The following is a 13,116-nucleotide window of genomic DNA, read 5'->3' as shown; positions in this document are numbered from 1 at the left end:
GTTTACTGCATACTCGTGCAGTTTGTGTCAGGGTTCGACCCAGGCACGTGACTCCTGCTGCCACTAGGCGGAGCCCGCGAGCTGTAACCAGGGGCAATCAAGCCCGATAGGTTGCACCTGTTCCACAGCCTATTTAAGACAAGCGACTTCAGCAACTCATTGCTGAAGTTGTTTGTTGTTCTATGCACACACAGCCCAAGCCAGTTTTCTCTCGTCTCCGGACTACCTCTCGTTTCTCCAGTTCTCCTGTTTCTACCCTGAGTGTTCTCAGGTTGTTTTTTGTTTCCTTCTGTCTTTTCCCTCTTTGTTCTTTGTTGGTTTGTTCTCCAGTGTTCTGGTTAACAGACTGGCAGGTAACCAGGTAGAAGCTATTGGTCTTGTTACCATAGCTTCCTCTTTTGTTTCTTATTTTTTCCCTTCCCCTCTGACACGTCGAGTTTGCCTCCGTGTACTTTTCGTTTTTTCCCATTTTTCTTTTTTGGACGCGTTGTATTTCTTTCCGCGTGTTTTTTGTTTGTTTTACTTACCTGGTCTTTACACACGTCGAGCTTCTCCGTGTTGTCTTTCTGTTGTTTCCCTCTGGGGTTTTTGTTTTCATTATTTCCCGCATTCGCGGAGGTTTCATTTGGCTGTTTTTTGCCGTTTGTTTTATCGGGTCGCGTTTGAGTCCTCACCACGTTTAAACCAACGCGTCACCGCCGAGAGCGGCGGCGAGGCGTAACAGAACAACTTCAGCCTTTTATGGACTCAGCTGACCCGTCTGCTGACGAGGTGCGGAATGCCCTCGCTATGCAAGGGCAAGCTATCGGCAGGCACGAGCAATCACTTCGGGAAATACTCACCCAGCTCCAGGCTATCTCTCTCGCGGTTCAAAAACCAGATCCGCCCGTGACAGCTGCCAGTCCTCCGGTTTTCTCCGGAGCTGGGGGGTTGCTTGCCGATTCCCGTACGGAACCTGCATTGCCCGCTCCGGCACGTTATAGTGGTGATCCCAATGAGTGTAGGGGGTTTTTATTACAGTGCTCTCTGATTTTCGAGCAGCAACCATCCCGTTTTCCCACCGAGCGTGCTAAAGTGGCTTATGTGATGGCGTTGCTTTCAGGGAAAGCACTGCGGTGGGCTACACCCGTGTGGGAGAATCAACCCGAACTCTGTTCCTCTTTCGAACGGTTTTCTAGGGCTATGCGGCATACGTTTTTCCATCCGGCTTCTGGAGGTATTGTCGCGTCAAAACTGTTACGTTTGCGACAGGGTAGATCGACTGTGGCGGATTACTCATTAGAGTTCCGCACTCTGGCGGCAGAGAGCGACTGGGGTACAGAAGCATTAGGGGCTATATACATAGAAGGTTTAAGTGAAGAGATAAAGGACGAACTGTCCCTCAGAGAGCCACCCAGCGGGTTAGACGACGCCATAGAACTCACAGTTAGGTTGGATAATCGGCTACGGGATCGTAAACATCGCCGTTTGTTCGCACCGTCCAGTGTTAAACCAGTTTCTCCCATACTTAAGACTACCCAAGGGGACAGTGAAGCATCAGAACAGCCCATGCAGTTAGGACACACTCGCCTCTCTCCCCAGGAAAGACAAACCCGCTTACGGGAGGGCAAGTGTCTCTATTGCGGTCGGGCTGGCCATAGAATCGCCGAGTGCCCCGAATTACAGGGAAAAGGGCAGACCCGTCGGTGAATGGGGTTGCATCGACGGGTCATGGCGCTTACGTACCCAACTGTGGTCTTATGCCCCACGTAGTTGTCTCATGGAGGGGTTCTGACGAACACCGGGTTGTGGCTCTCGTTGACTCGGGGGCCACCGGTAATTTCATCGACTCCAACCTCGTAGCTTCCCTCTCCATACCTCTGGTTCCCTTAGAGAAGCCTCTCTCAGTGTCCGCCGTAGACGGCAAGATGCTCACTTCAGGTGATGTTACCCACCAGACTGTTCCTCTAACGGTTACTATAGGGAACCATCACGAAACACTCACCCCTTATGTCATCGCTGCTCCTAAACTGCAGCTGATTTTGGGGTTTCCCTGGCTTCAACGCCACAACCCTGATGTTGACTGGCTCAACCTTTCTATCAACCGATGGAGTAAAGTATGCGAACAATCATGCTTGGTGCCACGCTGCAGTAAACCCGGGGAGAGACCAGAGGAAATAGCAGGTTTAGAAAAAGTCCCTGCTGTTTACCACGACTTAAAAGAAGTATTTAGCAAACGCAAGGCGGGTTCCCTACCCCCGCATAGGGCCTGCGACATAGCTATCAATCTCTTACCTGGCACTACTCCTCCTAGGGGGCGTTTATTTTCTTTGGCACTACCTGAACGCAAGGCTATGGAAACCTACATTCAGGAAGCGCTCGCTGCGGGTACTATCCGTCCCTCTACCTCTCCCGCTGGTGCAGGTTTCTTCTTTGTAGGAAAAAAAGATGGGGGTCTCCGTCCTTGTATCGACTACAGGGGACTTAACAAGATCACCATCAAAGACCGTCACCCTTTGCCTCTTATGTCTTCCGCCTTCGAGGCCCTTCAACGGGCAACGGTTTATACTAAGTTAGATCTCAGGAGCGCGTATAATCTGTTGCGAGTCAGAGAAGGCGACGAGTGGAAAACCGCCTTCAATACTCCCTCTGGTCATTACGAATATTTAGTCATGCCGTTTGGACTCATGAACGCACCCGCGGCTTTTCAGAGGTTCGTTAATGGTGTTCTTAGGGAGGCTCTGGATGAATACGCCTATGTTTATCTCGACGACATCCTGATATATAGCCGTACCATCACAGAGCATCAGCAACATGTTCGCCGCGTTCTCCAGTTGTTATTAGAGAATCACCTCTACGTTAAGCTGGAGAAATCATTGTTCCACGTCTCCGAGGTGGCCTTCTTGGGGTTCATAGTCGCGAAGGGTCACCTGGCTATGGACCCCGCCAAAATCAAAGCCGTTACTCAGTGGCCCGTGCCCACGTCCGTTCGTTTGGTTCAACGCTTTCTGGGTTTTGCAAACTTCTATAGACGGTTTATCAGAAATTTTGGTTCCCTTGCTGCTCCGCTCTCTGCCCTTACTAGTAAGAAGTTGGGGAAATTCACGTGGACCCCTGAAGCCCAGAAGGCGTTCGAGACGCTTAAGGGTCTTTTTACCAGTGCTCCGGTGTTGCGGGTTCCGGACCCTGAACTCCCTTTCATTGTTGAAACTGATGCCTCTGATTTGGGCGTTGGGGCGGTTCTCTCTCAGAGAGTCGGGAAACCGCCTAAGCTGTACCCCTGCGCCTACTTTTCGCACCGGTTCACCCCCACGGAAAGGCGGTATGACGTAGGGGACAAAGAACTCCTGGCCGTTAAAATGGCCTTAGAGGAGTGGCGGCACTGGCTGGAGGGAGCTCGTCACCCTTTTCTGGTCTGGTCTGACCATAAGAACCTGACGTACCTCCAGCAGGCCAAGCGTCTCAACGCTAGACAGGCTAGGTGGGCCCTGTTTTTTAGCCGTTTCAATTTCACGTTGTCATATCGTCCGGGTTCTAAAAACACTAAGCCCGACGCTTTGTCTCGGCAGTGGGAACCTCCTCATGTTGACAGTTCCCCGGAAACCGTGCTTCCCCCGGGAGTTGTAGTGGCACCCATCAGGTGGGGTATAGAAAAAACCGTGCAGGACGAACTCGCCAATGAACCCGGGCCTAGTAGTGTTCCTCCTGGCTGTCTGTACGTCCCCTCGACCGTCCGGCGCAAGGTCCTCTTGTGGGGACACACTGAACGTTACGCAGCGCACCCTGGCGCTAGGCGGACCGCCGAGCTCATAAGACGAAGGTTTTGGTGGCCAGCTATGGATCAGGAGATCCGCGACTTTGTAGCCTCCTGCGAGGTGTGTAACCGAAGTAAGGCGCCACGCAACAAGCCTAGGGGGTTGTTGCACCCGTTACCCACACCCTCCAGACCGTGGTCTCATATCTCCCTTGACTTCGTCACCGGGCTTCCGTCCTCTAAAGGACTTACCACCATTCTCGTGGTCGTGGACAGGTTTTCCAAGTTTAGTAAGTTTATCGGCCTGCCCAAACTGCCCTCCGCCCGGGAGACCGCGTCTCTCTTGCTCATCCATGTTGTCCGCAATTACGGGTTCCCTCAGGACGTGGTGTCCGATAGAGGGCCCCAGTTCACCAGCAGCTTTTGGAAGGCGTTCCTGTCCCTTCTCGGCGCCTCCGCTAGCCTGTCTTCGGGTTTCCATCCCCAGTCCAATGGCCAGACCGAGCGCGTAAACCAGGACCTGGAGCAGACCCTCAGGTGCCTGGCTTCCTCTAACCCTGCGTCCTGGGCTGACCACTTGTTGTGGGCCGAGTACGCCCACAACACGCTGTGGCATTCGGCTCTGGGCATGTCACCCTTCGAGTGCTTGTTCGGATACGCCCCTCCGCTGTTTGCAGACCACGAACAAGCCGTGGCTGTGCCTTCCGCTAGGGCTCAGTTTCGGCGCTGCCGCAAGGCATGGTCAAGGGCCCGCTCGGCCTTGTTGAAGGCCTCCTCCGCCTATTGCCGCAGCGCCAACAAGCACCGTCTCCCTGCGCTGTCCTTCCGTCCTGGGCAGCGTGTGTGGTTGGCGGCTGGAAACTTACCGGTTCGGGGTGGTACTAAGAAACTGGCTCCTCGCTTCCTGGGTCCATTTAAGATAGACCGTCGCATTAACCCGGTTACCTACCGTCTGGTTCTCCCTCCGTCCATGCGTGTCCACCCGGTGTTCCACGTGTCCCACCTCCGTCCGTACTTGTGTGGTTCTTCTCCCGCCCCGGCTCCTCCTGCGCCGCGTATGGTTGGTGGGGGTCCGGTTTACACTGTGCGACGTCTTTTGGACGTCCGTCGGGTTAGGGGGCGGGACCAGTTTCTGGTGGATTGGGAGGGTTATGGGCCTGAAGAGCGGTCTTGGGTCCCCAGGGCGCGCATCCTGGATCGTTCCCTGATCACCTCCTTTTATTGCGACAGGGCTGTGGCCCTGGGCCCGCGGGGACTCGGGCCCAGAGGGGGGGGTTCTGTCAGGGTTCGACCCAGGCACGTGACTCCTGCTGCCACTAGGCGGAGCCCGCGAGCTGTAACCAGGGGCAATCAAGCCCGATAGGTTGCACCTGTTCCACAGCCTATTTAAGACAAGCGACTTCAGCAACTCATTGCTGAAGTTGTTTGTTGTTCTATGCACACACAGCCCAAGCCAGTTTTCTCTCGTCTCCGGACTACCTCTCGTTTCTCCAGTTCTCCTGTTTCTACCCTGAGTGTTCTCAGGTTGTTTTTTGTTTCCTTCTGTCTTTTCCCTCTTTGTTCTTTGTTGGTTTGTTCTCCAGTGTTCTGGTTAACAGACTGGCAGGTAACCAGGTAGAAGCTATTGGTCTTGTTACCATAGCTTCCTCTTTTGTTTCTTATTTTTTCCCTTCCCCTCTGACACGTCGAGTTTGCCTCCGTGTACTTTTCGTTTTTTCCCATTTTTCTTTTTTGGACGCGTTGTATTTCTTTCCGCGTGTTTTTTGTTTGTTTTACTTACCTGGTCTTTACACACGTCGAGCTTCTCCGTGTTGTCTTTCTGTTGTTTCCCTCTGGGGTTTTTGTTTTCATTATTTCCCGCATTCGCGGAGGTTTCATTTGGCTGTTTTTTGCCGTTTGTTTTATCGGGTCGCGTTTGAGTCCTCACCACGTTTAAACCAACGCGTCACCGCCGAGAGCGGCGGCGAGGCGTAACAGTTTGTGAGTATGGGGGTTGCGTTATGGTAAAAAACATCACTGGAGGACAAAGCGCGCCTGTCAGATTACTTTTGGCGCGAACTGAGAAAGATCATCGCGGCGTTGTTGGTCGTATGTGCACAGTGTTGCTAACTTATATATTTATATAAAGTTGTATAAACCTATACAACTATATTTAAAATAAAATTAAGATGTTTGCCATAATTCACAGTGCTGCTTTTGCTGAAACCCAAGCATAGCGTTTTGGCCCAAACTACTCATACGAAGTGTCAATCGTGGTGGTGGGGTGGTGTAAGCTTGTTTTGAAGCCACAGGAGGATCTGAGTACCTTGCGGTCATTGAGACGACATGGACTCCTGTGTACCAAAATATTCTAGAGTCAAGTGTGAGGCCTAAGATATAGCTTAGCTGACCTGTTGGGTTATGCAACAAGACAATGATCCCAAGCACAAAATGTCATCCAGAAAATGATACTTCATGCTATTATTGCCAAAGGTGGTTCTCCAAGTTATTGATTTATGGGGTGTGCTTAGTTTTCACACTTGGCTTTTCCATTTTGGCTTAATTTTTGTTAAATTATGTTAAATCATTAAAAAAATCTGATGCTGGGCTGGTGTTATGCCCTAACAGTAAAAAGGGTGTACATTTGTTATACATACAGTCATGTGAAAATCACTTTGTATTTGTGCTATCATAAATAGAATTTACAGCTACATTTCATAATAAAAGCATTCAGCTTAAAAAAAAGTATACTGTGTTCTGTACCCATTATTATTCCCAATAAATATTGATTAAAAAACACATTCAGCTAACACCAGCCATTTAGTCAAAACCAGGACATGCCTAATATAAACACAGACACAACATATAGTACACTGTCAAAAATATATTTTTTAAAATATGTATTTCTGATTTTTCTTTTGCTAGTGTGTTGACGCAAAGAGGCTGCCCAGCAGAGACAGCACTAACACTAAACTCTACTCCTCGCCCATGCTGTGCAACTGTTCACAGAGTTATCCTGTTCAAGATAAAGATCATGGCAGCACTGACCTGCACCCTCTTTACTTTTGTGGTCAACAACTTACTTGTGAATCTTGAGATGGAAGTTGGTGCTCCTTCAGTTCCATCTGCAGCTACTGCAGTAACACTGAATGTGTAGTTCACACCAGGAGTCAGACCAGTGACTGTGTAAGACGTGTTTGAAATGTTACTGCTGTTAGTGTTGTTAGAATAACTGCCATCAGTCCACTGTATTTTATAGTAGGAGCTGTTCTCATTTGACGAATTCCACTTTAGAGACACATATGAAATGCTTCTTCCAGAGACAGTGAGACTGCTGATGACATTTGGCTCTGAAAATGTTGCATGGGCAAGTGCACACACACACACACACACACACACACACACACACACACACACACACACAGTCACATATAATCATTTTGTGAAAGTTTTGGGAATGCTAAAAATGCAATTTTCTTCTAGAAGCAGTAGAAAACCAGTTATTTCCTGTTCAAATAATGTGAACCATACGTATCCAGCTTTGTGACCAAGTGAAATATGTCCAGCAAGTAATATGTAAACTTCAAAGGTGACAGTGAAGGGGATGAAAGTCACTTGGAGACAAGTACAAGACCATTACATATTAGAAGAAGTACACTTGTCTGCTCTGGCGTAACCGTGTTCCTGACCAATCCAAATATGCTAAAGCAAATGTTACTAAGATTTTATGTCTAATCATTTGAAACCAAAAAGGAAGGAAAGTCTTCCTTTCATAGTTATTCAAGAGGAATGTGGAGTAGAACGTCATTATATCTAGTAAATGACTTACTTGTGAATGCTGAGATGGAAGTTGGTGCTCCTTCAGTTCCATCTGCAGCTACTGCAGTAACACTGAATGTGTAGTTCACACCAGGAGTCAGACCAGTGACTGTGTAACACGTGTTTGAAGTTGTATTGACCTTAGAATAACTGCCATCAGACCACATTATTTTATAGTAGGAGCTGTTCCCATTTGACAAATTCCAGTATACAGACAGAGATGAGTTCATTTTGTTAGAGACACTGAGATTTGCAACAACATATGGATCTGTTAACAGAAAGATGGAGAAGCATTATACACACATAATACATAAATACACATAAATTGTACTGACCTTATAGATGTCCTTGAAAACAGGACTCGAGTTGCTAGAAATATGTCTGATAAACATCCATGATTCATGTATTTTAATGCTCTTTATTTCTCCTCTAGACTTTGATACAATGACAATGTATGTCTTAGAATATGTCACAAGCACACAGACGTGGATTAAAAGCATCATGGAAACAAGTAAGGTATTTAAATGGATCCGCCTCGGCCAGAGGAGGATGGGCTCCCCCCCTGAGTCTTGGTTCCTCTCAAGGTTTCTTCCTCATGCAAAAAACTAGGGAGTTTTTCCTTGCCACTGTCACCTTTGGCTTGCTCACTGGGGGCTAGGACTCGGCACTTGTAAAGCTGCTTTGTGACAACAACTGTTGTAAAAAGTGCTATATAAATAAAATTTGATTGATTGATTGATTGATTAAATGGCATTCATTTCAACAGGGAGTCAGAGAAATAACTTCCTGCTCAGATAGCGTACAAGCCATGTGTGCAGCTCAAGCTGTGTGTAGCCGGCCACAAAGTAAGTAACCCGTCATACGTTCATATGAAATTCCTATGTTCATAACAAAGTTCTCAAACTGTGTAAAGGCTGGCATATAATTTTGTGATGTATACTCTTAACAGACTCTTAATCTTACATTAACTCTTAATGTAAAACCTTAACAGAACTCCCTCGTATTCTACTGTGGTGGCAGTAATGCTGTGTTGCCGTTGTGAAGTACAGGTCTTACTTGTGAATGCTGAGATGGAAGTTGGTGCTCCTTCAGTTCCATCTGCAGCTACTGCAGTAACACTGAATGTGTAGTTCACACCAGGAGTCAGACCAGTCACTGTGTAAGACGTGTTTGATATGTTACTGCTGTTAGTGCTGTTAGAATAACTGCCATCAGTCCACTGTATTTTATAGTAGGAGCTGATCCCATTTGACAAATTCCACTTCAGAGATACAGATGACGTGGTTTTGTCAGAAGTGCTGAGATTTGTGACAATATCTGGAACTGTAAAGAGAAAGATGAAGTATTATTCACACATGTACACAGAATGTGCTGTGATGAGGTCTCAGAGTTGTCATGAAAATAACCTGATCTGATTCAAATCAAATCAAATCAAATCAAATTTGAATCTCTGATTCCAGCTTAGAGATACAGATAGTAGTAGTTTTGTCAGAGATGTCGAGATATCCAACATCATCTGGATCTGTGAGCAAATGACTTTAAAGCATTACTAAAACATTAACACACATGTACTGTGATGTTTCAGAGATGTCACTGAAGCAAGAGATTAGGTCTGTAGTATGTCTACAAATCTGAACTACTATTAACAGCGATGACACTGGCAAGTTCAAAATCCCTGTCAAGACTGTTGTGTCTAATAAATGTTTACCAGTATAACACTAACTTCCATGTAACTACCATGTCAGTGTCAGTTGTATAGGGAATGGTATACCAACCACAAATCAAACACCAGGGCAACACCAGTCATGTGGTCAGATACTGACTAATGATTACCATGCTACAGGGTGGTTCATATATTGTGCATGACAGCAGGCAGCAGACTGCAGGATGTAATAGCATACCTATACAGCATACAGCAGCATAGAACTACCTTGCCAAAAAAGACAGCCCATAATTCACCTAATTTAATACTATAAAATGCAATGAAGGCTATTATCTGTAATGCAGGTAAAGCAAGGCGGGTTTATTTAGCACATTTTATACAAAACACAACATCTTTATAAATGCTTTATAAAAAAAAAATCACTAATTAGGACTTACATGTGAATGCTGAGATGGAAGTTGGTGCTCCTTCAGTTCCATCTGCAGCTACTGCAGTAACACTGAATGTGTAGTTCACACCAGGAGTCAGACCAGTGACTGTGTAACACGTGTTTGAAGTGTTACTCCTGTTAGAATAACCATCAGTCCACTGTATTTTATAGCTGATCCCATTTGACAAATTCCAGTTCAGAGACACAGATGAAGTGGTTTTGTTTGAGATGCTGAGATTTGTGACAATATCTGGAACTGTAAACAGAAAGATGAAGTATTATTCACACACATGTACATAGAATGTTTCTTTGATTAGGTCTTAGAGCTGTCCTGCAAAGAACAAGATAAGGGCTCTAGAATCTAGACATCTGATCTACAATTTTGTATTCATAAGTCTGATTCCAGTTCAGAGACACAGATGAAGTGGTTTTGCTGATGACGGTTATGTTTGTAAAATCTAGAGCTGATACACACACACACACACACACACACATACACACACACACGACACAGAAAGGTTTAGGTGATTAGCTATTCTACCTGCTGCTTAAGTCCCAAGTATGAGGACAGTACATCTGTCCATTGTATTTGTATAGGAGGTACTGTTCCCATGTAGAAAATTCTCTGACAGATAATCTTATCTCACAGATAACATGTTTTTTCTAGAAACTGAAATCACTTACATTTTGATCCAAAAGACATAAGGCCCTCATATCTAAAATTACTTACAGAAAGTAATCAGTAATTTAAGTAACATACCCATTCTTATGTAAAATACTAAAATCTGGATTCAAGGACCAGTAAAGGCAACAGAGACAGGTCCCTGGAGCTAAAAGCAATGCTCTGAATTTAGAATTAGAATTATAACATTATTATTACTGCTTAACGTTTTGACAAATGTTCAATCAAAATCCATTATCCAAAAATGTTGCATTTTGAAACATACACTTTATGGCATTGTGGCATTTATGATAATGCTATCATGAATGAAACTCCCCATCAGTAGTGGGGTTCTCATAATACAGACCTATGTATGTCCATGTATTCAATTCTCTATATCACAAAATCCTGAAGGATTGAAAGATGAAGGCTGAAAAAAACCCATGATGAATAAATTTAAGGGGGGGGCGTTGTACATTTACGTAACTAGGGAGAGCTCAGAAAAATTAGTCTGAAGTGTATGGAGTGACTGCTTTGTCTGACAGTAGATGGGGCTGTTGAGCTCTATGGATCTGCAGCTTATTGGGGGGGGGTTGCTCCAGTCTTATTACAGATATTTATCTACCTACGCTCCATGTGCTACGCTCCATGTCTTACGCTCCATGTGCTATGCTCCATGTGCTACGCTCCATGTGCTACGCTCCATGTGCTACGCTCCATGTGCTTCACATTTTCCCATAATTTCTCATGTTCTCTGTTTTTGTCTTTTTTTGATTAGATGTTTAAAACAGTACTTAGTGCTTGTGGACAAGTAACTCTGGGTGGCATTTAGGGTGTCTTGGAGATTTTCCACTGGACAGTGTTCCTCCACCTAACAGACCTCTGAGACAGTACATGGTACATTTAATGATTCATGGCACTTCACATATTTGTGCATCAGTCTTTGCCACCAGGCATGGTAATGGACACATTTCTCATAGATTCCTTGAATCTTTCTCTTCTGAATGATACCCCACTGACAGACACACTGTAAACTTTTTAGCACTCGTTATTCAAAAGACACCAAGAACTGCTGTTGCACCAAAATCTAGACTGTATATCAATAGTGAATCTCAGATGTTCTCCTATGTTCCAAACAAGTACAAGAACTACACAGTAGAACTTACTTGTTTTCCTCGTACTGCTTATGACAGTAGGTGCCACAGTAGCAGATGGTGTAGATGTTCCTCCTGGACCTCCTGACCCTTTTGCAGAACTGCTGGATGTTGAGGAGGTGACGGAAGTAGTGGTGAGGGCAGATGTTGCCGCTGTGGCCACAGATGACGTTTGACTTGCTGCTTTTGAATTAGTGTTGAGTGTGACTGACGTGACCGGGTTTGTGCTGACTGTACCGGTGCTAAACACAGATGATGTTTGATTTACACTTGCAGTGGTTGCACTGCTCGGTGTGGATGAATTGCCATCATTTGGTTGCTGTGCAGATAGTGAGCTGAGGTTCTGAAAGAATAATAGAAGAAAAACCTCAACTACGACAGTCCGACACAACACTAAGAATAACTACAGACAAAAGTGACTTAGCATTGAACATATTGCAATACCCTTTCTTTCGTGATCGGAGGGTTGTAGGTTCAATTCCCAGCTATGAACTGAGCCATGGTTGAAGTGCCCTTGAGCAGGGTACTTAACCCCAACTGTTCCCAGGGTGCAGAGCCTAGGGCTGCCCACTGCTCTGGGCATGTGTGTAGCACAGCCCCCTAGTGGTCACAGTGTGTGTGTTCTCATTGCACAGATGGGTTCAATGCAGAGGACAAATTCGGGCTGCGGTGTAAATCACAATTTGGCAACTTAACTAATGCTGTCTATTACCATCTATCACTGTGTGTTGGGTCATGTGGATACCTGTCCCATCTCTGAGAGACCAATGCCACATCTAGGGTTTCAACGATATGAGATTTTCACGGTATGATAACCGTCTCAGAAAATACCGCGGTATCACGGTATCACAGTTAGTTCGTATATTATTATAAGATACACTGACCCTTAAAAAAATTACAACAAAAGTTTTTTTTTGTTCAATGAACTATTTATTGTAGAAACCGGAACTATTGTATATAAAATGTCTCCTTTAAAAAAAATAAGTTGTACACGTGTTTATATAAATACTGCAAAATTAGAGAAACCTAAATCATGGATTTCAGTACAATTATTTAAGTTTAAATTATTTAATATCTGATAAACTGAGCCTGGGTCAGTGTCTGATCAACAACTGCTGTAAACGTCCGTTGCACTGCCAAGTTAAAAGATAACCAGATACTGCAGAAAGAGAGGATTTATTTCTGACATGATCCTCACAATAGAGATTTTTATTTTAAGGCTTTCACACCGAGTCTGGTTTTAACATATGAAAAACAGGCACGTTAGAATTTGAAAAATGAACACATGTAAATTAATAGCGTCTTTCACATCCAGTGAAAGCAAGGACCTTAAAAAGTTAGGATTATACTTTAGCGAGTGACCATAGCGCGCGACTCCGCACAGTTCTCTTGTATTATGTTAACAAATACGAGTCTTTTGTAATTCCAGGACGAAACGAGAGAACGTGAAGACGTTAAGATTGGGCGTTTCGAAAATAAACAACCATTAAATAATGTGATAAAAAGCGAATTATTTCGAATAATTTTGAGTATATGTATAAATATTTAACTTTATTAAGTTTAAGGTGCTGGGAAATATTGAAATGGACCTTGAAAGTGCCGTACAAGTGCTTGAATTCCACCTTGTAAAGGTGTATAAACCACGCAAACATGACTTTGTTTAATGTGCCGAGGAGC

General features: G+C 45.2%; 1 protein-coding gene across 11 annotated transcripts in view; it reads right to left on the bottom strand.

Moving 5' to 3' along the window:
• ptprjb.2 (protein tyrosine phosphatase receptor type Jb, tandem duplicate 2) overlaps positions 1-13,116 on the bottom strand; it is a 52,044-nt gene that overhangs the window by 30,107 nt on the left and 8,821 nt on the right. For all 11 annotated transcript variants that reach the window (XM_077005669.1, XM_077005672.1, XM_077005673.1 and 8 more), the window contains exons 2-6: positions 11,452-11,782; positions 9,632-9,880; positions 8,588-8,854; positions 7,542-7,799; positions 6,796-7,062 (exon numbers count right to left, since the gene is read on the bottom strand). In XM_077005669.1, coding sequence (XP_076861784.1) covers positions 6,796-7,062; positions 7,542-7,799; positions 8,588-8,854; positions 9,632-9,880; positions 11,452-11,782 — 1,372 coding nt within the window. The remainder of the gene's footprint in view (positions 1-6,795; positions 7,063-7,541; positions 7,800-8,587; positions 8,855-9,631; positions 9,881-11,451; positions 11,783-13,116) is intronic.

This window comes from Brachyhypopomus gauderio, chromosome 5 (assembly GCF_052324685.1).
Source record: "Brachyhypopomus gauderio isolate BG-103 chromosome 5, BGAUD_0.2, whole genome shotgun sequence".
NCBI lineage: Eukaryota > Metazoa > Chordata > Actinopteri > Gymnotiformes > Hypopomidae > Brachyhypopomus > Brachyhypopomus gauderio.
This window is presented reverse-complemented; position numbering and strand designations above follow the sequence as displayed.